The 23,432-nt window shown below is 46.9% G+C and overlaps 6 protein-coding genes across 6 annotated transcripts; 4 read left to right on the top strand and 2 right to left on the bottom strand.

Moving 5' to 3' along the window:
- Window positions 1–302: 302 nt before the first annotated feature.
- DFJ58DRAFT_736807 (uncharacterized protein) lies at window positions 303–2,413 on the top strand (the record flags this gene model as incomplete). The annotated part of the gene is made up of 6 exons (XM_041386857.1): window positions 303–400; window positions 624–670; window positions 1,182–1,584; window positions 1,958–2,066; window positions 2,119–2,284; window positions 2,334–2,413. 6 exons carry the CDS (start codon window positions 303–305, stop codon window positions 2,411–2,413), a joined length of 903 nt encoding a protein of 300 aa, XP_041235454.1.
- Window positions 2,414–3,386: 973 nt separating this feature from the next.
- Window positions 3,387–5,899, top strand: DFJ58DRAFT_736806 (uncharacterized protein; the record flags this gene model as incomplete). The annotated part of the gene is made up of 6 exons (XM_041386856.1): window positions 3,387–3,720; window positions 3,777–3,799; window positions 3,856–4,227; window positions 4,359–5,041; window positions 5,096–5,570; window positions 5,624–5,899. 6 exons carry the CDS (start codon window positions 3,387–3,389, stop codon window positions 5,897–5,899), a joined length of 2,163 nt encoding a protein of 720 aa, XP_041235453.1.
- A 1,719-nt stretch (window positions 5,900–7,618) lies between these two features.
- DFJ58DRAFT_671497 (uncharacterized protein) lies at window positions 7,619–8,289 on the top strand (the record flags this gene model as incomplete). Its single annotated transcript, XM_041382962.1, has 2 exons — window positions 7,619–7,740; window positions 7,806–8,289. 2 exons carry the CDS (start codon window positions 7,619–7,621, stop codon window positions 8,287–8,289), a joined length of 606 nt encoding a protein of 201 aa, XP_041235452.1.
- A 1,121-nt stretch (window positions 8,290–9,410) lies between these two features.
- Window positions 9,411–9,599, bottom strand: DFJ58DRAFT_671494 (uncharacterized protein; the record flags this gene model as incomplete). The annotated part of the gene is made up of 1 exon (XM_041382961.1): window positions 9,411–9,599. A coding segment is annotated over one exon (189 nt), but the record flags the coding sequence as incomplete, so codon positions are not given.
- Window positions 9,600–13,451: 3,852 nt separating this feature from the next.
- Window positions 13,452–15,590, top strand: DFJ58DRAFT_736804 (uncharacterized protein; the record flags this gene model as incomplete). The annotated part of the gene is made up of 4 exons (XM_041386855.1): window positions 13,452–13,742; window positions 13,798–14,818; window positions 14,868–15,127; window positions 15,180–15,590. 4 exons carry the CDS (start codon window positions 13,452–13,454, stop codon window positions 15,588–15,590), a joined length of 1,983 nt encoding a protein of 660 aa, XP_041235450.1.
- A 3,549-nt stretch (window positions 15,591–19,139) lies between these two features.
- Window positions 19,140–22,500, bottom strand: DFJ58DRAFT_848341 (uncharacterized protein; the record flags this gene model as incomplete). The annotated part of the gene is made up of 9 exons (XM_041393617.1): window positions 19,140–19,290; window positions 19,352–19,393; window positions 19,715–19,740; window positions 20,114–20,245; window positions 20,310–20,393; window positions 20,447–20,686; window positions 20,737–21,201; window positions 21,259–21,699; window positions 21,727–22,500. The coding sequence occupies 9 exons, from the start codon at window positions 22,498–22,500 to the stop codon at window positions 19,140–19,142; spliced, it is 2,355 nt and encodes a 784-aa protein (XP_041235449.1).
- Between the last annotated feature and the right edge of the window lie 932 nt (window positions 22,501–23,432).

Raw genomic sequence — 23,432 nt, 5'->3', positions numbered from 1 at the left:
TATGTGAAATGTTCATTGATGCATGACAAGAAGAGGATTATATCTATACTACAGAACACTTTTGAATGTGCAAGACGATCCAACGAACCCTCACCAATGCTCCTCTCAAACCTCGTCGCATATTCCTCCCAGACCTCATGGACTCGTGGCGCACGCACTAAAGGCTTCAGTTGACAGAAGATAAGGGCCATGGACCTCGAGAGGAATTTGACTAAAGTTTGAGAAATGGACGGGAGGTTCATGCAGGAGGGCCACAAACGTTCCTCCAAAACATCGCAAACATTCCTCCAAAACATCACGTAATGTTCCTCCCAAACCTCGCTGATGATCCTTGGAAGCCTCGCAGACACTCCTCTCAAACCTCCTTAGATGTTCCTCCCAGACCTCGTGGAGTTATTGGGTAAGGCATAAGCACTACGGAGGTATTTGTCAGTTCACAACGGAGGAAGGCCACGTACCTGGAGAGGAATTTTGCTGGAACCTTGAGGAAATGGGCGGGAAGTTCCCTGAATAGGTGGGTCTCGCAGATAGGTTGTTGCATAACAAGAAACCAGTCTGAAAACCGTGAGAAGCTCTAAAAAGTGCTGCCAAGGGTCACGGTGTTACTCATATGCTCCACTTAGAATTAATCTGGAGTCTGCCGAGTACTGTGACGCTGCAGCTATTGTTGGTACATACAAACACTGTGCGAGGGGTTCTTAAGGCCCACAAAGCAGCAACAGCTTGTTCTAATACACGTTGCCTGTATGCGGTGCATTAGACAAGTCACCTTCCAAAGAACTGTCCTGAGAAGAACGCGAAACTTTGCTCAAGCTAAATGTGACAGTGCTGAAATGTTCTTCACTAGTACTTCCGGGCCATGTGACATTGTATGCCTGTTATCTTCCGGGTCCATAACTTGTCGACAGACTTAGTGATCACTAACAGCTCTCAGGGCATTGTCTGCAAAATTTGGACAGCTGTCTGTCCTGCAGGCATCACATATGCCACCTGTAAGACCGTTCACTTTCCCAACAGCAAAATTAAGCTGACCGCTGCTATTGTGTCACTACCCCATCATGCCTTCGATATAGACATTCACCACATCCTTAGGATCCTCCCCAGCCACCCAGCAGAAGTTGTGCATCACCCGCTATCAAATTCCTAGCCAACCTTTGCTGTGACTGCTCACTCTGCGCAAGGTAAAACCTTACCTCAGGTGATAGTGCACCTGCACGAGGGTGGATTCCCAGCATATGCGGCCGTTTCTTGTGCCCACTCTCGTACTGGTTTATATATCACTCATATTGTTTCCATCGAAAAACTCAACAAACGCATCGCCGTCGAGCTTGCATTTGAAGCTCGCCGCTTCCAAGCCTTAGAGCACAATACTTTCATACGTCTTGGCTTACGTGATGGGGCCTGCGTTCCGGTGCCAGACGCAGAAGGCGACCAATATTTGGCAAAAGAGCCTATTAATGTGTCATTCGACGCCGAACTCGGCCCAGGTTCTCGGGCAAAGCGATGGAGAGATGACCCCGATAACGGCCTACAAGGCCATCTCATGGCACCAAACAACCACGAGCCACCGACAGTCTGTGATTCGTGAGTCAAAACGGTGGGTTAGTCTGACAGAGTTTGCCAAGCATCGACTTCAATGCTGACAGGGCTTGCCTTTTGTAATCCACACCAAGCTCACCAAGGTCAACCCACAGAATCGGTCCTTCGCTCCTGACTGTACCTGCCCCAAGAGACTTAAGAGGAGGAGGGATCCTCACAGAGCAGCCGCAACCCCGACACCGTGAATTGGTCTGATAGCGTGATCCTTTACCTTGCAGGATTGAGAAAGTGTGGGACAGAGAGCGTTAGCAAAGAACAGGAGAGTTCCTGTTCCCATATTCATGTAAGTCGAACGTCCTTCCTGGGAACCGCAGGCCTTAAATGATGATAGGTGTGGTCCCCTGTTGAACTCTGCCAGGAACAATATTCAAGGCAGGGAGGTGGGCGACATCACAGTTCATGAAATGCCTGAGAAGGCAGGCCCGTCTGCCGACGAGAATGCGAGGCATGACCTTTTGATCATTGAGGTGTGCCCCATTTCTGTGAGCTGAGATGTACTTTGACTGAATGCACTTTGAGCAATTGAAAGATATTCTGCACAACGAGGGCCCCATCAACCTTTTTAATTTGATCATCAACCCAAAAGATTTTGGGAAGTCCGTGAAAAATCTGTATTATCTCTCATTCTTGGTCCGAGATGGACCCTGCGTCTTGCATATTGCCGATAATGGCGAGACCATGGTGTGTAAGTGCTTTAGTACCTTCCTAAAAACTACATTAACATTCCGCAACAGCTGCTGAACCTTCTGCAGTCAATGGGGCCGAGATGGTTCCTGGCCGAGGACAGAACGTTCAGGCTAAAATTTCATCATAAATTTGTGCAGGTGAGTGAGCAGAGAGGCCGATGCAATCACACGTTGACATGAAAAGACAGCGAGGACAAAATGTATTCAAAAATGACAACATTGGGGAGTGGCCAATGTACACAATAGCAGTGCGTGAAGCATTGGACGAGTTGTCAAGGACACACCACACAACCCCGCTGACGGCGTTCACTTTTGACGGAGAAAGAGTCACACCTGCAGAGTACGGTCGGTACCTCAAAGGAGCGCTGGTGCAGGTGTACTTCACCTTAAGCCACAAGATAGGTGAAGATTTGAATACATACAGAGCAAAAATCACGGCCAAAAGAGTGCTGACACCGCCCTAAAGGATCATGGATGGAAAAAGGTCAATGTACAGTGTATACGAACGGCACGAGGGACCAGCGCACATACAGGAATTGAACTGAAGGGAGAGGAAAGATGGAGGAGAGTTGGAGATAAAAGAATACCACGAAATGAACACATACAGTGCAGTTATCACGCCCATAAGAGTGCCGACAACGCCATGTATAGACAAACAGGTGAGATCGAACATGAGTAACCGTAGACAACAATAGATAATCGGACAAGCACAGTCAGGGACATGACCGCTTGTAGGTGTGACAACTCGGCCAAGAAATAGAAGAGTGGCGTGAGAAACGGACATAGGAAAACCTGATACCGAAACTTGTCTCTTAAATCCTCCTAAACTTGTTTGGTCCAGGAACAACTGTCCGACTCGACCACGTTATGCATCAGAAACTACACCACATACATGAGCCCATCCAGCTCATCATACAGCCACATCCGAGGGCATTCATAGATCAGGTCGTGTTCTGCGAAGTGTCATTGGAAACGAGCAGGAACACGCTCACCCTGTCAGTCGGCCTGGAACAGGTGAGAAGCAGAGGTCTTAACTGTAAGCGTGACATCAAACAGTGCGTTCCGTAGACGAATGTGCCAAAAGAGTGCTGCGATGCAGTCATGGCCCTTGTTCACCAGCTCCACCTGTACCAAGGGGCCGCAAAGGTTTTGATGTCACTTTCACCATCTCAGGCCATCAACGATGACATAGAATTCTACGTGTCGATCTTGGCGTATTTCATTGATGTGCTTGTGGCATTCCGTGAAGAAGTCATGATTTATGCCCCATGCACACGCAGCAATTGGTGGTCAACTTGCCTTGACTATCACTTCACCATGGCATTCAGCAACAACTCGCTAACCGAGGAGCAGCAGGCCATTGCACTGGAATCAATAAAGCTCTCTTGGAATGACTTCACCGAGAAGAAGAAGAGATGCTTCCTGGTCAAACGGCGTGAGTCATATATATCTGTGAGCAGCTCCCCCTCCGACACTTCTGCCAGTGGATAGCACAAGAATCCACGACACATTCTGTAAGGGCGGAAACAACATGTGCGGTGGGTCATTCCGCCATTTGTTATCTATCCAGGAAATGATCGCTCGGGCAACTGTGGAACACACTACCGGCCATATCACGGAGATTACAAACACCCAGCAGGTGACAGTCACACAGCTCGAGGGTGTTGTTCATGTAGATGAGGATAAGGCTGGCGAATGTTTGATCGGGCACAATACCTACAACAAAGGCACCAATCTATTGGATGAGGATGGAAGCACCATCAGAATTGGCTCCAATGCCGACCTCACTATTGCGACGGAGAGAGGATCACGGCCATCAGTACACCCCGCCGAGAGCGAGGAGAATCATGATATCAATATGGCAGAACTCCCTTACATGGTTAAGGATGCTGTCACACAGCCGCACAAACATTTGATGCACGGATTTCTGCCAATGGATGAGGTCGGTGCTTCTTGTAATTTGTGTATACTCCTTGTTTACCTTGTGTGTGTATTCAATGAATGACCAACCCCATTCTCCACCAAAGGTCAGTTCCATTGGCCTTCATTTTTTCGGATGCTGATTACTAGAAGGATGGTGGCCGAGGGATTGAAAAATGTTCTAGACTTGATATTCACCCAATGCCTGTGCAAGACATACCGCAGAATATCACCTCCGCTGTAACACCAGCATCGAACTGTATTACCCCAGCTCTCAATGACCAACTCAGCACAAACATCCCAGTGGATAATACCGCATTTCCATGTTCGATCGTACATGAATCTCCCGTTGATGATGGGTGTAGTTCTTCCTCTGTGCCGCATGATACAAGATCAGTTGTCACAGGTCCTGTGATGGCGGAGAGTTCCACGGTGTATGGCACATCGTCTGCGGTTGTCAGAGATTACTCTAATCGTGAGCACGAGGACGCTGATGGGCTGGAGTATAGTCGTGAAACAGATGGTTCTCTTGGTGAGATCAGGCCTGCTGACACAGCCAAATATGCCATCAACAATTGTATCGGCGATTCTTCAGCACTCAGCTTCCGCACTACTATGGCCAATACAATGTTTTCCACACCATCGAGGATAAATTCTCCGTGGAAAGACCTGTCTGGAGATCATGTACCTCCGGCTATCCCTCAATGGATCAATGCCTTGAAGATGGTTGACAGGTCGCCTTCTCACATCAAAGTGCTGCCTGGAGTTGGTGCAGGATTTCGGTGGCCCAACCCTGCTCTTTTCACTCGCACAGAGAGCCCCGTGCACCAGGCCAGGTACCTCGTCCATTATTTCAGTTGCCGATCTTGGCTGGTGCTTGTCAATTGTAGAGCGCTCTTCCGTTCTACATACTGGAAGGAGTTCCTGGACAGCTTGTCGGTGGAGAAGCAGTTGAGGAGATTTCCCCCAGATTCAAGGATCTATTCCATAATGTACCGTGCGGGTGGTATAGATGAAGGCGAGGCGAGGGAGATACGTGAGCAAGCTTTGGATGCGTTCAAGGACGATGCACCGGAGGCCAAGCATGTGTTCAACTGGGTGGACGTTCAGTTCAATGGCTGTTTGGCAAAAACCTTCGAGTTTCATGGGCTCGTGTTTCAACTCAAAGACCTACTAAACATCCCTCTGTCCATCATACCTCAAGTCATATGGGAATTGTGTGAAAACAACTTCGCCGACGACGTGTTGTGGCTGGATGCATTGTTTAGGCGATGTCATGATTCTGCCGATGTCTACAGTTCACTACGTAGCGAGGAAGTTTACACGCTCTGTGGTAAGCAGGAGGTCAACACTCCGATGCCATTGGTGAATATTTTGACTCTCATCTCTGAAGTCGAGATCTCAAATAATCACCTCAGGTCCGAAGGTCCTTTGGGTCAGAAAGATGGAACCTGCGGGTGAAGCATGTGGAAGGTTTCCAGCAGCTCATGTCGGCCTGGCCTAAGTTCCCTGACCACCTCAAGACACCAGTTCCAACAGAAAATGAATACTCGTTCGAGGAGACAGAGCTGAATGTCTTCGCCTTCTATGCGCAAACTCATTTTGACTACATTGGTCGCATTCCTGTCGTGCCTCGTCGCGTGCCAGATATGGGTCCAATGTGGGTGTATAATGTATACCGCAAGAATCTATAAATGTAAGTTTTATCGCGAATTTAACTGATGACCACTTCGCTGACTAGAGCGAGGCATTAGCCAGACAGCAGAAGGAACGTAGTGTCTTGTGTGCCATGTCTTGTGTGTTACATGTGTTACAAGCAGTGACCTTTGGTCGTTGCTTTTTATTGGCATACTCATGTTATTTCACTGGCAAAGCAGACCTTTGTACACTATATTCATTTGCTCCTGAGAGTCAGCACAGCGTATCTCGACTGCTTTTGACATAGGACAATGCCGTACATAGTTGACCATGAGCAAAAGGATCAGTTCTAAGCTTGCTGATATCACCGAGCAATGACAAGGTACAATGCCAGCAACCCCTTCATCACTAGCCTCGTTTACAATATGAATCGCTTATCGCCTGCAACGTTGTAGTTGTTGAATCATGTCAGATCTGATTGTGTTGTACTATAAATGCTTTCGTATAGGTAAGATGTATATGCCAACGAGTGACTGTGTGTGTGTGTGTGTGTGTGTGTGTGTGTGTGTGTGTGTGTGTGTGTGTGTGTGTGTGTGTGTGTGTGTTTTATTTTTGTGTGTAGAATAGTTCAAACTTAGCTTCAACGAACAGGTCCGCTGAGCGCCATACCGTGGGTTTATTATTTATGTCACGTGCAGTCGACAAAAAAGTCGGCATAGAAGCAAAGAACCTAGTCTCCAATAGACAGTCCGTACACAATACATGAACTTTCACAATGCTCAACAGGCGTTCGTTCGTTGCCCATAGCCTACCTTCCAAGGCACCCGGAAAGCAGAGGACGATCCAGCAACTACCTTCAGTGGACAAAGGCAAACCACGTGGGAAACGCAACCCGAAAGCAAAAAGTTTTGACTCGCCGTATAAGAAAATGACGCCCATTCTTTCCAACGATGATGACGATGTAGTCATGGATCAAGATGATGATCAACATCAGGGGCAGGATGATGACTCAGAGATGGTCAAAGATCCAATAATAGTACGCATTATTCACATCTAACGACAGGGAAGTTATTAACAAATCCTCCAGCATTGTATCTACTGTCAGGACATTGGTTCTTTTATCTGGATTTGTACGAATGAAAGTTGCAAGATCCCTGTGTGTGTCGGTAAGGCGAAGGGGGACCACGGTTGTGTCGATGCTTCTCCAGATGATCTTACGGAGGAGGTCAGGGTCACGGAAACGACATTTCGATGCCCTCAGGTAACAGCATAAGAGGATACGCGGTAAGACAGGAATTCATTCACCGGAACTATTTCCCTCTTCTGGCGGTCTTCCTGTCCTGGAGCGGCTTTGGCCGTGAATTCGCTGCGGATGTCATTAAAAGGACCCTTGAGGAACACTTTCATCTTGACTATACAAGGGTAAGACATGCCTGTGACCATGGAAGCATCGTATCTAATGGCAGTGATCCCCAGCTGCGCACCATCTCCCGGAAGCTTAGAGGTGGAAACAATCGCCCTAACGCTGTCAAGCCTCATTTTGACTGGCTTGCCAGGCTCAACTACCAGGGAAATCTCCTGGTGTTCATTGACACTCATTCGGATACTACCACCGGTAATCTCGTTGTATCTGGAAATGCAGCAAACTCGAATTCGGTGCCTATGCATGAGGTCAGTGAAGCTTACATGCCAACCTCATATGAGCACACTAATTATTTTCCGTCCAGCTTCTTCAAAACTACTTGGGAGATAACTTGAAACTCGCGACGCAAGCAATGCGTGAGATCAACAAGGCAGGTGACGTGGGTCCATGCATTCGTGGCCTAGTCGTGTGCACGTGCGGATCAACGGGCAGAGTGACTGAAAGTGTCAATTCGCTGAAGCGCCTCGTTGAGCTGTATGTTATGTTTATATCTGAATTGAGTTTACCTCGGCTCTGACACACGAGAATATTCCATTTAGTGATATCTTTGATTTCATGTTGTCCTTCGCTGGTGTGTCAATTATCGACACACTCGTAGTACCTGCCGTCAATCGCTTCATCGAAAATGTGTTCGTATACGACATAAAGTTTTGGACTGCGCTAGAGCAATCTTTCGGCGAGGACAGGCACGCCCTGAACAGTTCCCCCATCATGTTGTCATTTGCGGAAACCAAGATAGGCACAGAAAATGAGCGACAGCGCGTGTTCGATACTAGGGTGTTGGCATACTCAAATTTTAAGGATGGTAGACCTTGGGGCCTCGACATTTATCAGTGTTCCTGTGGCACTCCAGCCCACAACATGATTTTTCATCCTGACGGGAAGCAGCTTCATGGGAAGCATTGGATACACACGAAAATGAAGTATGAGTGCCTCCAGTGCCACACTGTTCGCCGGCACATCTCCTGTCCAGATTGGATCCATAGAGCCGATGCTGAAAATTTTGGATGCGTTTCGTACTGATGGCCACTCAGTCTCTCTCAGAGGCAAGACATCGGCATCACTCACTGATCGCATCTGTCCTTCCTTGGTAGGCAGGGTGAGCCACAGACACGACATATCCAGATATCCTTCAACCATTAGATACCTGAACATGTATTGCACGCGTACAATGTGGTAGATCATATGATAACGAGTGCATATATCAAGGTATAGTGATCATAAGCGAGTGATGTGTAATCACTCCGTTAAGGACACCTCGTGCTCTGTCTCTTCATCCTATATGAATACATTACTTCCATTGACACTGTATCCGACACGCTGTTGTAAGAACTTAGAACCCCTGCCCGACACCTTCGCCCACTACATTTTCCACTTGAGGCTCAATTAGAAGGTGTGCGCAATGTCTTCAATCCTCAAGAGCATTTGCTAAATACTCAGATAGTCCTCACATCTTCATAACACAGCAGGGGATAACGCGGGTGATAACCTTAGCTTCTTGGACCGATACAATTTATTAACAATATACATGTCGCCAAATGAAGACCATGGTGGCTGGTTATCATTGACGCTCTTGCTTGAAATTATCTCGGCATTACTTCCCTGCCAACGTGTGGGGGATGACCCATGCCACCTCATGCAGTAATGGCATGATCGTTGGATCAACCGCATTGACAATGATCTAGCATGCAGGCGCTTGGACACCCAAGGATCTCGCTCTCCTGACCTGATCATTAGATGGACGCCAGGGCATTCCAGGGAACGAGGGTAGCGGATGAACAGGCAAAGAAGGCAGCAAGGTGGAGACATCGGACTTAGGTTCATTGAGGTCAGCACAGCAATTGGATAGGTTTTTTCTGCCCAGTCTCGTCTGCGGAGACCTTGTTTTTCCCACTCCCACTCTCACTCACACATCTGTGACCTCTACACATTTCTCAACATCACAAAATCAATGGATATGGACAACGAACCCAAAATATCGCGTAATCTGCACATGGAATGCCATCCACGGCAAAATACCTGTTATGTCCGCAAGAGTGTTTGACTTGTATGTTCCTCCGCAGTGGATTGACTTCATCACACTTTCATGAGATATGTGGGGCCCAATGCATTGCCATTGCTCGGGGCTTGGAATTCCATACATGTTAGGCGTGGCAGGAACCCGGGTTGTATATGCAGTTGCAGTCGAAGGCGCAGGGTATTCTTCTTACCGGTTGTACATTACCTATTTCAATGATTCTAATGCCAAATCCATACCCGCCATGTTGGAAAATACCATATTTGCACTGGTCAGTGAACCAGTAATAAGGGGAAGAGTTGATACCCTGGCACTTTTGCCCTCATTGAGCCGCATTTTGCGTATTTAGTCATAGGTAGCAGTGCGCGGCAGTTCAGAATTTCACATACCGACGATGTCTGTGACGCTTGGCGTCAAAAGTCCATAGCTCTCTGCGTACATCTAGCCCTGCTCTCACTCTTTCCTTGGCATCTTCTGCATGTAGAATGCCTTCACCTCCGCAGAATAGCTATACACAAGATCAGCGCCTGAGCACTCATAGCAGTGGATCAGGTCGACGTTCCCAACGCACAGCGGTTGATCTAGATTGTGTTGATTATCTCCATAGTTGAGATAGAACAATTGGACATGTTATTGATCGATATCTAGAGGATGGTTAACACGAATGCACTCACAAAAGCAATGGTACAAATAAACAAGCTGTTTGCACAACATTTGGAATTCTGCTCAGTCGTTGTTTTTGTCTGTCATAGCCACCGAAATGACGACAACCTCGCAATCAATCAAGTCATACTTCCAACAAGGGCATCGCAGACTTGAAGATAGAACAAATTTGCGGCAGACTCATCTGGACACATTCTGATCCACTTTCTTCCAATTAAAATGCGATGCTTCATCAGATCAACCTGGCAGGAGATAGCGTTATTGATACTTGAACAAAGCCTGTTCCGGTTCCACCATGTTCACCAATCGAACAGAGCATTGTATGCATCCTCTGAGGGATCCTAGGCTATGTCAAGAGCTGATATAGCTCATCTAGAGAAATACCTGCTTCAACAAGTTTGTGCAGCTGAATTGCTTGAGATGAGCACACAGACGATGTCATGAAACCTGATTCTTACCTTTTACAGAATTCAGACATGATGGCCACTGCTGTCAGCAGACTCGTATTCAAGTAAGGTGGGCAAATTAGCACCATAGGAGACTACCAGCGGTGATGTGTAGGTTATGGATGCGTCCATAGAGGATAGAATGGTGTCGGGAGAGTCGAGCCGCATGAAGGGTTGTGACCAAGGAGTTAACACGTCACAGATTGAGTTTGATGCTACAGGATGCACGAAATTAACCCTACAGATTGTGCCCTGTGACGATATCAGCGTATGCACTCCAGGCCGTCGTTTCCCTTGTTTTACGAGGACACCTCCTGCCCGTAGTTGATCTGCCGGTAAAGCATATCTCACGTAGCCAGTGTAAACAACAGAATTGAGAGTAACACACACTGTGAGAGTGTTGATATCTCATACCTGAAACCTGAGTACAACATAAAAGACTTACTGCAGCTCCTCTGCAACATTTTAAGAAGCACCCTCAACGACGTATGAGATCTAGTAGTCCTTCTCGAGCTCCTTGTACTTGGCCATAGGCTTTGGTATCAACGAATTATGCTCCTACGATAATATAAAGATTTCAAGAGTTGATGTTGTGCTTATTGCATATGTACGTGGGTGTACTTTCGGAATACGAGTACATTGAGTATGACCCAGAAATTCAAGCCTTTCGATATGTGGACCATGCAACAGCCTCCGCAATGGCAAATCTGTGTCTTTTCCAAAGTTCGAATTGGATGGGTGCGCTCAGATCAGCGCTAGCTTCAGAGACGGTGCAATAAATCGACATTTCAATGTTAAGCTGCAAGTTTTAAGTTGATTCTTGAAGGCAAACTCTATATTGCTGCAGGCCCTGCTCATTCACTAGTGTCCATGTCATCGCCCTCACCCGGTCATCCACTATTAATGAATTTGTACTCTGTCACTGGATCTGCTAATTCACATGCCATCAAGATGGATTTCACACATCACATTGCAACCTATCATAACCAGCTCTCCGCCGAGTCACAAACCTCATACCTTGGTGGCACACCTCTTCCGCCTTCCACCCATCTTTCGAGGGTATGATGTACTAGTATGTTTGACAAGTCTTAATCTGCCATGAGCTGCGGTTTTGCGTGACCGAAACTCAAATCAACCTTGCATTCTCGGCCTCTCTCTGCATAGCCGGCATGAATTTCTATCCTACAACAACCACATCTGAACGCCTCCACTGTCTGCTACGATACGAAAGATGCCCATCTTTATGTTTAGTATCCTACTTACCATAATGAACGAGTCACGAGTCCCATGCATACGTGCATGTTTTGTTTCCATTCAAAGATACCTTCCGATATTGCAAGTAGAATATATTCCTACTACGTACTTGCTACATTCACGAGAGTTCCCATCAGAAACCAAGATCATGAATTCTTACTAGCTCAGTGTCCCGTCTGCTGACCTCGATTCACTTGACTAGATACGAACGAACAGAGCCCAACATTGTACTCTCAATACGCATGATCAAACACATGTTGAATGATCCACGGGACACAGGGATCTCATAGCATGGCCCCACATATTAAATCGCTGGCCAAATAAAACACACCAAATGCAAGTGCTGAAAGAACACCAGAGACCAAACACATCATATCAATAAGACAAGTGCCATTGTGATGGATATCTTATTAAAGAGCATATAAGTCACGCTCACGAACGAAGCGAACTCCATTCTGAAGTCAAGGCGTCGCAAGCCCACTGTAAGCGTGTTCGAGAACGCATCGTTCCTATCTCTAAAGGTCCTGTTCCTCGTGGATTTCTATTCCTTTACACAACATGTAACCCCTGTTATTGCCGGATATCACAATGCAGGATCCTCGTCGCATTGATGAATCTCCTGCCGAGCAGAAGTTGCTAGTTTTCTTATCGGAGAAGACCTGGAGTCGTGACCTATGGTACTGATCTGAAATAACCATACGAAACCCATAGTCTCCAACCTGACCCAGAACAGCGTACATTAGATCGGCAGATCGAAAAAGCGGTCACTATGGAGATGGCTTCGTAAATCAATGGCACATCAGCTTTTAAGAATAAGTTTGTCAGCTCACTGAAAAGGTTCAAGTTGAATAAGATTGGCTAGCATCGCCATTGATAAACCAATACACCAATGTAAAACGTACCTTAAGGACGGGCACCAAGTGCTCGGCTAGCTTCCATCGTGTAGGTGTAAGAGCATAGTCTGGTAGATTGTGCAGCGTCATAAATAACTGGACTTCCTCCTTGAAATAGATATGTGTGCTGAGACACGCGAAATCAGAGCTCCAGATGCGTTTTCGGTGACGTGGCCTGTGGTTAACAGGGTCGATGCGGCACGTAAATTTGAATTCGAGATAGTCGCAGCTTGTTTGTTGGTGGGAGACACCAACACAGGAGTTCACGATACCACTGTGCGCTTACGGCTACACGTGTTCTTATCAATAGCACAGTTTGTTGAGGGCCGCAGACAACATGGTGAAGTCAAAGCTTGGAAACGAACTGACACATCGCGCGACTGTCAACGACAGTCCTACACCTATGAAGGCGCTGAAGACGAGAGTCACCTATCACATTATGCCAGAGCGACAGCTCAAAGCCCCTATAAGGAGCGACAGCAAAGCGACGGAAGTTGGACACGTAGAAAAAAATGCAAAAACCGGACACATCATGCGACTGTCGACGACAGCCATATGCCCATACAGGCGCTGAACACAAGGGTCTGGTTTTATACGATGCCAGAGCGACGGCTCTATGCCCCGTAAGGACGACAATGGATGCTTACAACAATGAAATCAAAGTATGAGTGAGAAAAGAGCAAAACGAGATTTTCAACCATCACGTGGTATTCCCACGCCGCACGGAAATATTGTTGGTGTTGGAGCGATGTCACATGTCACATGGCGGGCGTTGTTGTATTCGAAAAACTTTCCTGTTAGTGCATTGGATCTATTGGCACGAAGTTTATAGCTAGTGTGTCATAGGAGCCCCAGGAAGTACGGTCCAGCCTGGTGCCCACTTGTTCAATATTCACCACCCAGGTGTTTCCGATGGGTACCGACGTTACACCAGTGAAACCTCACACTGGTTCGATACAGAATTATAGTGCCGCAGGGAGGGCCAGTTCAGGAGACTCCCGCGCGGCTTATCAGCAGGATCTCCTCGGTAACATCGAATACCGATCACAAAAGCCTATCAATGCTTATGCAACGTGGTCGATCACTAGTATCGACACTGTGGTCAAAACAATCGAAGAGTCTATCAGGGCTGGGAATGACTTGAATGAGTTTCAGCAAAATGTATGGGACAAAGTTGAAGAAAAATATCTATACCCGCAACTTGTGAGCATGCATTTTTTCAATCTGGACACTCCTCATGTCGAGGGATATCTTATAGCAAAGTATATTTCGTACAATCGAAGGTGCAGTAGCGACAAAAACAGGGTATGATCGCTCGCAGTATCGGCAGTTGGTCGCGATGGGCGATCATGTTCCCGATGCCGAAAAAATGGCATTTCCTATTAATAAACCCGACTTCGCCCTCGTGGAAGTACCCCCAACGTCGGAGCCCCTGACTCCCAGCATTGATCCGGGGAGCAATCGGGTCAAGTGGAGAGAGATTTGTGGGTTTGTTGAAGTCAAAAACACATTCAACAAAGGTCCCAATGCGCCATCAGCAACGACAGTGAGACAAATAGTGTCACAGGGAGCCAATTATGCGAGGCTGATTTTGGCATCCCGACCATTCCACCTGTATGTTCTGTGTATCTTCATTTACGGCCCAAACTTCTGCCTTGGTTGGTACGACCGCAGAGGGGTCATCCTTTCCGACGATTACCACATTGACACCGATCTTGGCATCCTTATAAACGTAGTCCTTCAGCTCACTACACATATGACTTCATGTCAGCTTGGACACGACAAGACGGCGACCTTGTTAAACGGACATACATACTACCAGAAACACTATCCCTCCTTCTTGGTGAGCATGAGTACAGCGACCGATACACGTCGGTGGAAGACCATGGGCGCCCCTATATGGTCTTCAATGTCTTTACTAGGCCGCGGCACGGCTACATGGCGAGCCGAATCGCTGCAAGACGGTGAGACTGTTGTATTAAAAACACTATGGAGATCGCAGACCCGACAAAGTGAATCCGACGTCTACAGGCTTATCACTTCTGATCTGCCGGGGGTTGCCACACTGAGCCTTGGGGATGACGTTCGCCATTCTATCGGACGGGACGCAAATGCTGTCGTAACAGTTGGCTGGCTCCGTTCCACCATTCTTCGAGATGACGCCCACGTTCGTGACGATCCAGTTCTCCATCGTCTCACGCTCAAAACCATCGGAAGACCTTTGTGGGATGCTGAAATGAGTGAAACCTTCATTACAGGCTCTTTGGCTGCACTCAAAGGTTTGACATTACCCGATTATTTTATCCATTTTAATCATAATACATGTAGGACACGAAGCACTTTGGATAGATAAGGGCATCCTTCACAGAGACATGAGCCCAGGAAATATCTTTATTGGTCAGCTGGGCTGTGCTGAGGGTTGGGAAGGGTTCGTTGCAGACCTCGAACTGGCCTGGATAGCACAAGCTAAGACTGAAAAAATTGACTTGTTGGAACATGTTACTCCCTCCGTCGGACAGAAAAACACTAGAGGCATCTTTCACAAGGAAACCGTTTCAAATTCCAGAACTCCTGGAGCAGAAATCACCGTAGGTGTATATATTTTGAAACTTACCAAGATCCACTAAACATTCCTTTTAGGGCACCACATTGTTCATGGCTGGTGAACTTTTGGACAAGATGCTCCCGGTCGACAAGAAGGACAAGGGGAAAGTGTGTCCAGCACACCTTGAACGTGGTGTACACCACGACCTAGAGTCTTTTATCCTTGTTCTATTCTATGCGGTCATGAAACGTACCTTGGGGAAACGGTTCTCCGAAGAGGATGCATTCAATAGAAGTGGCATTGAACGACTCTACCGCTCACTATTTCATGGCTGCTGGATGCTTTTGAAATCACAAAGGGCTGACAGTGTCTCAGGTGATGCATATACAGACGAGATTGAACAGGAGCTGCAGTTGACAAGTGAGAAACCACGGCTCATCACCTATGATCAGTTATATACTACCTATGGTGTGGCACTAAATACCCTTTCAGAACTCCCAGAATAGTAGAATTCCTGCTTCATCACGCCAACATATACTTTGTCATGGTCATGTATCTACAACTGTCCCAAACTCAATGCTGCCTGGCAAGATGCCGGCATTTCTCCGTACTGTAGCACAATTTCGACTGATGCATAGTACGTTTGGGGATCAGAAGTTACTCTTATTCTCCATGCTCAATGGTGCAGTAAGCATGAACATCGATACTACTGCATCGAGTGATCTATGACTTCGATAACCACTTGCACTGCTGCATCTGAAGGATCATCTATAGCTAGACACTATTCACGGGATAGCCTGGAACGATCGGCACCACTCATACGCGGACTTACATTCCAAGCAGATATCAATTCTCCGAATTGCCGATCATGGGTTCTATATTATGTGCGTTATTCGGTACACTTACACATGACACACATATAAATCGATCCAACTAAAAAAACAACTCCAGTTCCATCCCAGCCTCGATGTCCTGCCGTCCTTCAATTGTCAGCTCTACGTCCCATACCAATGGTAGGACATTGCTACCAATGGCTCGGCATCAGCCAAAGATGCATCGACTACGGAGGTATAGCTCCATCGAATGTGTGTTTATTTCTGTGTCGATTCTTTATGTTGATATTTAACCTTCGACTGGGATGATCGTAACAGGGGTCTACGCATCGGGTGATAATTTGGATACAAGGGACGGTGTTCAACGTTTGCTAGTTAAGGAAGGAGACGAGTACGATTCAATTTTCCATGCTGAGTCGCTTGTCCCTGAAGATGCTTACATCCATGTAGTGTGGCGATATTCCCACACGATCAAAGGGCGATTCCAGTGGAAGATGGAAGCCTCCCTGCCATGGGGTATTGGTATGGGAGGGTAAATGATATTTACGTCGAACCGACCAGTCAAGTGAGTGTATGAATAATAGGCACACAGCTAAGGTGCTCATACAGTACATTCAAGGATGCGTGGGTTAATATACAGTGGTATTACAGACGGGTAGACCTAGAGGATAATTGTGTTGAGTCAGACCTTCCTATTTATCCTTTTTACGAAGATTCTGACTGTATCAACGTAGCATCGCCGAGTTTGTAGGAGACTACGAGCTTATCCGCAGCGACCACAAGTCTCTTGTAGATATGCATTGTATTGAAGGTGGGAGTGTTGTGATCGATTGACGACCCAATTACATCTCACTTGCCGGCAGATCATGCTATCATCAAGACATACGACGAGACCGATCTCACGCAATTTCAAATCCCACCCGCTACATTGTATTGTCGCTGGGAAATTAAAATCACATTCAAGTCTGGAAAGCTACAGGAGGCGCATCTTAGCGTACGTACACTATATTTTTCGTGTTCTGCTGAAGCCGCACCCATCTCCAACATTCAGAATACGCAACATGACACGCCCATGCTATGTGGCTGTAATCGATGTGATCTTACCAGAGGCCTATATTTCCCCAATATAGAACAGCGGTACTGCAGGACGTGTGCATGCTGGTTCAATTGTACCTGCCTAGAAGATCTCAATTGTAAGGTGGACACACATCCTCGGACCAATCTGTCACCTGCATTCTACAATGTCCACTTGGACAAAGAGTTCCTTGAGGCTGTGACGATGCCAATCTCCAGAGGGGGTCCTTACGGGGTGGTCGGAAATTCAGGGAGGTTTGTGCAAGCAAATGCGCTGTTGAAAGAGTCGAAGACGCTTGGCAGACTCCCAGATGGATGGAAGGACAGGCTGTGGCAATCTGCGCCAACACTTGATACTGAAGATATTGTCCATTACCGCTGCCCAGTATGTGCACAAGCAGTGCTATGCTGAGCTTGCTTCATTGGTCGTTTAACCGTGGACATCTGCATTCTTCCACATCTTCTGTGTCTGTATTTTTATGAGGTTACCATGGTAGAACACTGTAGTCAATTAAAATGGCAAAGTTGATGCGAGTCTTCGTTGGATACCAAACACACAATTCCTGCTTGTTACGACAACTTTGTAGTACAAGTTGTACACGTGTCTGACAGTGACGTGGGGGTGGAGGGAGTGTGCCATATCATACACAACTCGGGCATCGACCACAATAAGCTTCTCCCCTCGGGGATAAATCCGTGTCTGTTTTCATCCACCTCCTTGCGTGTTGCAACAAAATTCGTCGGCAGGACGAGAAGGAAGATGTGAGAGTTCTGAGTAGGCGGCCATCCCAAGCGAAGAGAGGTGAGACGTTTCAAGACTTCGGAACTCCTGGAAGTCGTTGAAATGGAGATGTTTTCGATGCGGTAGTGGACGTATGGGAAGATTCAGCAAATGTAGCACCTATAACCTCGAAAGTCCAATTCCTTTTGCACCGTCTTACACTGCTGCTTCCCTCTTGAAGTTCCACCCCAGCTCATTGAGGTTTATTGCTTCCCCTTGCATTATCTGAACTTGAAATCGACCTCCTGCTATGTCCTCAACGTCTCCTAGCAACCTGCAACCTTCCACAGCTACCTGTTGCTGGAGTCTGACTCGGGAATGAACGATCTCGACGGAATGTGGATGAGCACAACCAAACGGTATAATCACCGATGTTCAATATGTTACAAATTGAATGGTGTGTTGTCCCGTTCCTACTAGAGATTGAGACGCGAGAATTTCCCTTCAAAAGTACTTTAGAACGTGTGCTGACATGTCAAGATATTCTTATTAGGTATGAAATACCGCAATTTCAGCCAAGGGTACTATTGAAGACGCTTGGAGGCAAGCCTGCTATGCTTGCCCCTCCGGACACAGTCAGTTGTCTCCTCTGACTCCTCGATTTCAAGCTCTTCCGTCGTTTTTCATTTGCGCGAGTTCTGTTGGTGTCTTATCCGCTCCTCAAATCGCTCCCCTCTTCCGTGAGGTAATTTGGTCCTGGCAACTCCCCATCCATCTTCTGTTTCTTCTGATCAAAGGCGATATTCGGCAGGTGTGGTGACTTTGTCAAGGAGCTCCAAGAAATGACTGAATCCTGCCCTGAACTGGGTTTGGGTAAGTGATGTGGAGGCTGAGACCGATTCCCGGATTATTTTTGAACTTCGAGTGCATCTCCCTCTTCAATATCAGACGTTTGAATTGTTCGACAATGCCGAAACATTCATTAACGGCCTGTTGGTCTGAGATCGAGAGTGTCAGAGAGGCGGATTTGGTATGTTCGGGCATGAGACATCGCGGATATCGATGATAATAAATTGCTCACATTTGAGCTACTATCATTGAAGACGAGAAACTCAAGTGAGAACATACCAATGAAGCGGACGCTGACACCGCATGCAGCGAGACAAGAAACTCTATCAGAACACGTGCTGAGACAACGATGCAATCAGATAGCGAGACTGCAGAATCCATCGATGAACGTAAACTCTCGATTCTCGGCCCTCAAAGAACAAGAGACTGTAAAACCTAAAGTAAGGTTTCTGCCGACACGGGCACTTCCCATGTTTCACTAATTTAGGTGATTTTTTCCACGAAACTTGAGCGTGTGAACATCACGTGCTGGCAAGTTCAAATTTTGTATCTTCCACGTTTATCTTTGCTTTCTACCATCACCTTCCCGCTTGCTGTCGCTCCTTATGGGGGCCATGGGCCGTTGGCTCAGAGTGTGGCATATCATATGGTGCCCGCGCCTTTACGGGCGCTCCAATGTCGTGGACATTCACCAACAAGTATCCTGCTTCAACATCTAGTACTACCAACCTGTTCGGTGGAGACTCGTTCGCTGGCAGGAGCGGGAAATTCCGGGAAAATCCTGACTTACCTCCACTTTGCCTGCTTTGAAGAGCAAATCTTCTGCATGGCCCTTCAGTACAATTGGTTATTGGATGCAAAAGAGCTGTCGCTCAGCTCGCCATAGAATATTCTTTAAATGAAGAATACAAGTGATGCTCCCAGCAATGAGCTGTACCACAGTGTGTGCGAAGAAATACATTCATCTTCCACAACTTGAAGCCCTGCAAGGGCAATGATGATGCTAAAACTGCCCACTGAGAGCAGCCAAAGAAATTTGGCGCGAGCGAGTCAGCTCAGCCCAATACAAGGAGTGAATGTTCGACAATATTGCCTAAGTCTCGCAAGGGGAATCGGGTCGAGGTCAGGTATCTGGGGCAATGAGACTGAGTACCCAGCCATACTCTGGATTGCCCGTACCTGGTATCACAAGGTCACTATCAGTGGGTTAGAAGTGATAGCTAAAAGCATCAAAGTTTGTAAGCAATCCGATCAACCAGTTGGCAGTCAATTTGACTTTCATGTCTGTCACTGCATCCTACATATCCTACCACCAGCTTCTGGTGAAAACCACGCAGAAGATGTACATTTTCCGATTGTGTAGGTGATATCCTGCTTCAGTTGCATGCTACTGCACGTGTATGATATCAATGTTGTGCATCAAATTGCGTGAGCAAATGGATTTACATATAATGTATTTGTAGAACGGCAGTGAGGGGAAACTCGCTGTGCCGTGGATGAGTGTCCTAAAGGAGAGTAGCCGTGCTCTTCTTGGAGTGGTTCAAGCCTGTACCTGATTGTCTTGCATCATGTATGCTAGCAGCTTAAATCCACTTGCGTAGTCATCATCTGCACCAGGCTTAGATCCACGTAGCTTGCACAAATAAAGAATAACGGGTTTCACAATGCTGCCCTGATTCTTATCCTGAGCGATCAATCAGTCAGTAGTATCAGGCGAATATGATTTTATGCCCGTGTAAAGTATTCACCCAGATGCTAGTCTGCAATGTGTTCCGCACTGAGTTCTCATCTTTCCTAGTGAGCGTAGAAAGTTCGAGCAGGACGCAATGGGCCTGCACACCGCACATAGTGAACATAGTCAAAGGTAAAAGAGATTGTTACTCACCAGTGGTGGCAGCGTGAAATTGTCACTATCCGCCGCCTGTTTGCACTTGTGTGCGATGTCAGCAAGCCAAAACTCGATGGACATCAATGATGATGCGCCTGGTATGACATTGTCTGGCAGCCTTTCCGAGCACATTAGGGACGCAATAAAGCTAGCAACGTCTAACAGCTCATTGTGATGCGATTGCATATGTTTTCTGATGAAGTTATCTCTCTTTGGATCGAGCAAAAACGCGCGGACCTAGGTGGCAAAATCATATGAGACTCTCCAAATAGGCTTCGAGTACTTACGTGTGGTTTAATGTTTTTGCTGTCCTTCTGAGCCTCGGACATGAGGTCGTCGATCGTATATTTGCGCACATGTGGAGATGTAACTCCTGCCTTTGTTCTTGGCATCAGTGGTTGTTTCGCAAATACAACGGGCCTTCCGGGCACCGATGGAGACTTCGTCCTGCCCTTTCTCTGAGGTTTTATTGTGGAAATTGAGTCTTTCTTACGCCCTCGTGATCCTGATTTCACCATGGGCACACTAGGGTCATAATCTTCTGTTCGAGTAGGCAGATCAACATTCCTGGCAGAGAGTTTGGACTTTCCAGTGGGAATATCGACCCCATGTTGTGCCGAGTCCCCGGCAACTACCATAAAACTCTCGCAAGCAGTTGGAGACACCGGCTCCATGCTCCCTGAGAAGTCGTTTGACATATCACCCCAACAGCAATCATCAATGCTTGCTGGTACCCAATCATGATGATCAACCTATATCAAACATGTCAGTATTGGCAATGAAGACAGGTTCAAGATGGCATGACACACGGGATATTCATGGCCAGTATGCTCATCAGTGAACGGTGACATGGCGGTATATAACACATCGCTAGAACCGGAGTAATTTCCCTCGAGGTTCCCTGCGTGCGCTGTCTCGGTTTCAGTCTGAGTTATTTGGTCTTGCATATGAGGTACGGCATGTACTTCCTGATGAGAACAGGATCCATATCCGTGGAACTGTGTGGCGTGCTCGTTGTACTCGATTTCAGTTTGAATGGTTTCTTCTTGGAAAGAATACACTGCTTGTACTTCACAATTAGAATATAAACGAGCACCGTGAAACAGTACTGCGTGCTCCGTGGATTGAGTCTCTTGCACGTCCTGGTCGTATTCTTCCATACGGCCATCGCATACATTTGCCAACTTCAGCCCACGGGCATTGTCTATGAGATCCCCAGGGGTTGTGACTTCCGGTAGAGCACCAGGTAGCTGTGGGAGTTACTTGTCTCAATTGACGTACAAGCATGTTGCTATCACACTTGCCTGATTACCCGGGTGTCCAATGTCTGCAGCTTCAACGCATGTCCCATCAGCCGTATTGTCAGGTGTGTTGAGACCATCCATGAAGGCATCGACAGAAATGAGCAGCGACTGGATATTGTCGCCTTCACCGCAACCCTGAATCGCCCCACAGAAATCGTGGTCGTTGCATTTTGCCTTGTGATATGCACCCCAGTCAACTTCCTTGAGCATCAGAGCCTGACAAATGAGTCGAGTGAAGAAACTCGTATGATATTCCAAAATGTCCTTGCACTCTCCTTTCTTCAGTCCTTCGAAGGTCACATTCCATTCTATCTTCAGGCGCCCACGAGACCCATCATCAAAGCCGTCGACCTTGTGATCCAACCACAGGTAATAGTCTAGCGCTGGAGACCTAAATTCTGATCCGAGCGGATTTGCAGATGTGCGAGCATCGGAAATAAACCCGTTAAAAATATCTTTTATATACCCCAAGAGTGACATAAAAGTGTTTCGCAAGTTGGTAGCATGCAAGTTGGAAGAGCCGTTCAAGTGGGTGACGATCTTCTTGTAGAGGCCAAATTTCTTATTGAGGGCACGCAGGGGTAATTGATAGTGCGCAGCAATTGGGTAACACTTGGAATTCCTTCCAGATACCTTCATGGAACACTCGCCGTCCACATCTTGAATTGTGACTTTGAGTTTCTTCAACGTCCCTTCACGGTGTGAGGTCCATTCGGAGAACTGATATGATGCGTGTGATAGTGTCATGGGGATACTGGTTGGTTATGAAGGATTGGGTGAGACCCTTACAGTATCAGAATTTTTCATGATGTCTTATTATGACGGTGAATTACAAATGGCATGCATGATCCGAATAACGAGAACGGCGAGATTACGTTCGGATATGAGGCTGTATATGGTACCAATGACAAATTGCTCTCCACACACTTGGCAACTTTCGTGCATACATCTTGCTCTTTACATTCGCTGGCAAAACACTTCAAATTCACGACACCTGGCTACCACTATGACTCAAGTAACTCGTAAAACTATCTATACCATTCAAAATGTTGTTGGTAAACTCCGGGTTTGTTTCTAGCCGATTTCGTGCAGACCCGTCGGCGCGAGGAGCGCACCCAGATGGTTCTCAATGAGCTCACACGACCTTGGATCGATATATCCCCAGTGAATGTCGCTGTTGCGTGTTTTCAACAGATGTTTGCGCGTCTTTGATGCTGCCGCTAGGCAAAGGCTGTGGGAGTGACCATGCTAGTAATTGCTGGTCTTGCGTACATTCACAGTGAGGAGTGTTTACGATCCGGATATACAGTCATGGGTGTCCGGATTATCACTTGTGTGTTACATTTGGTATCCGTCCTATGCATAACATTTCCGAGCATCATTGATACAGTATCCAAGGAACTTTTAATTCCACAACAAACCTTTTTTCAAACTGGAAACATTTCACGAAACAAACATATATCTGACATTCTGAATGATTGAAGACATATTCCAATGATGAATCCGTGCATCCAGAGGTCATTCATTGACGACAACAAGACTAACAAGTCCACACAGCAACTCGCATGATACTTCGTCAACACCATACAACAGTAACCAATGATAATACTTTGTGTCAAGTATGTTTGCAGTTCACGGCAGTGTTACGTGCAGTGCAGTCCCATATAGCGTCAAGTATA

The sequence above is a fragment of the Suillus subalutaceus genome (assembly GCF_016647625.1).
Source record: "Suillus subalutaceus strain FC151 chromosome Unknown DFJ58scaffold_296, whole genome shotgun sequence".
In the NCBI taxonomy this organism is placed as follows: domain Eukaryota; kingdom Fungi; phylum Basidiomycota; class Agaricomycetes; order Boletales; family Suillaceae; genus Suillus; species Suillus subalutaceus.
The sequence above is the reverse complement of the archived record's forward strand: the minus strand, read 5'-3'. Positions and strand labels throughout refer to the sequence as shown.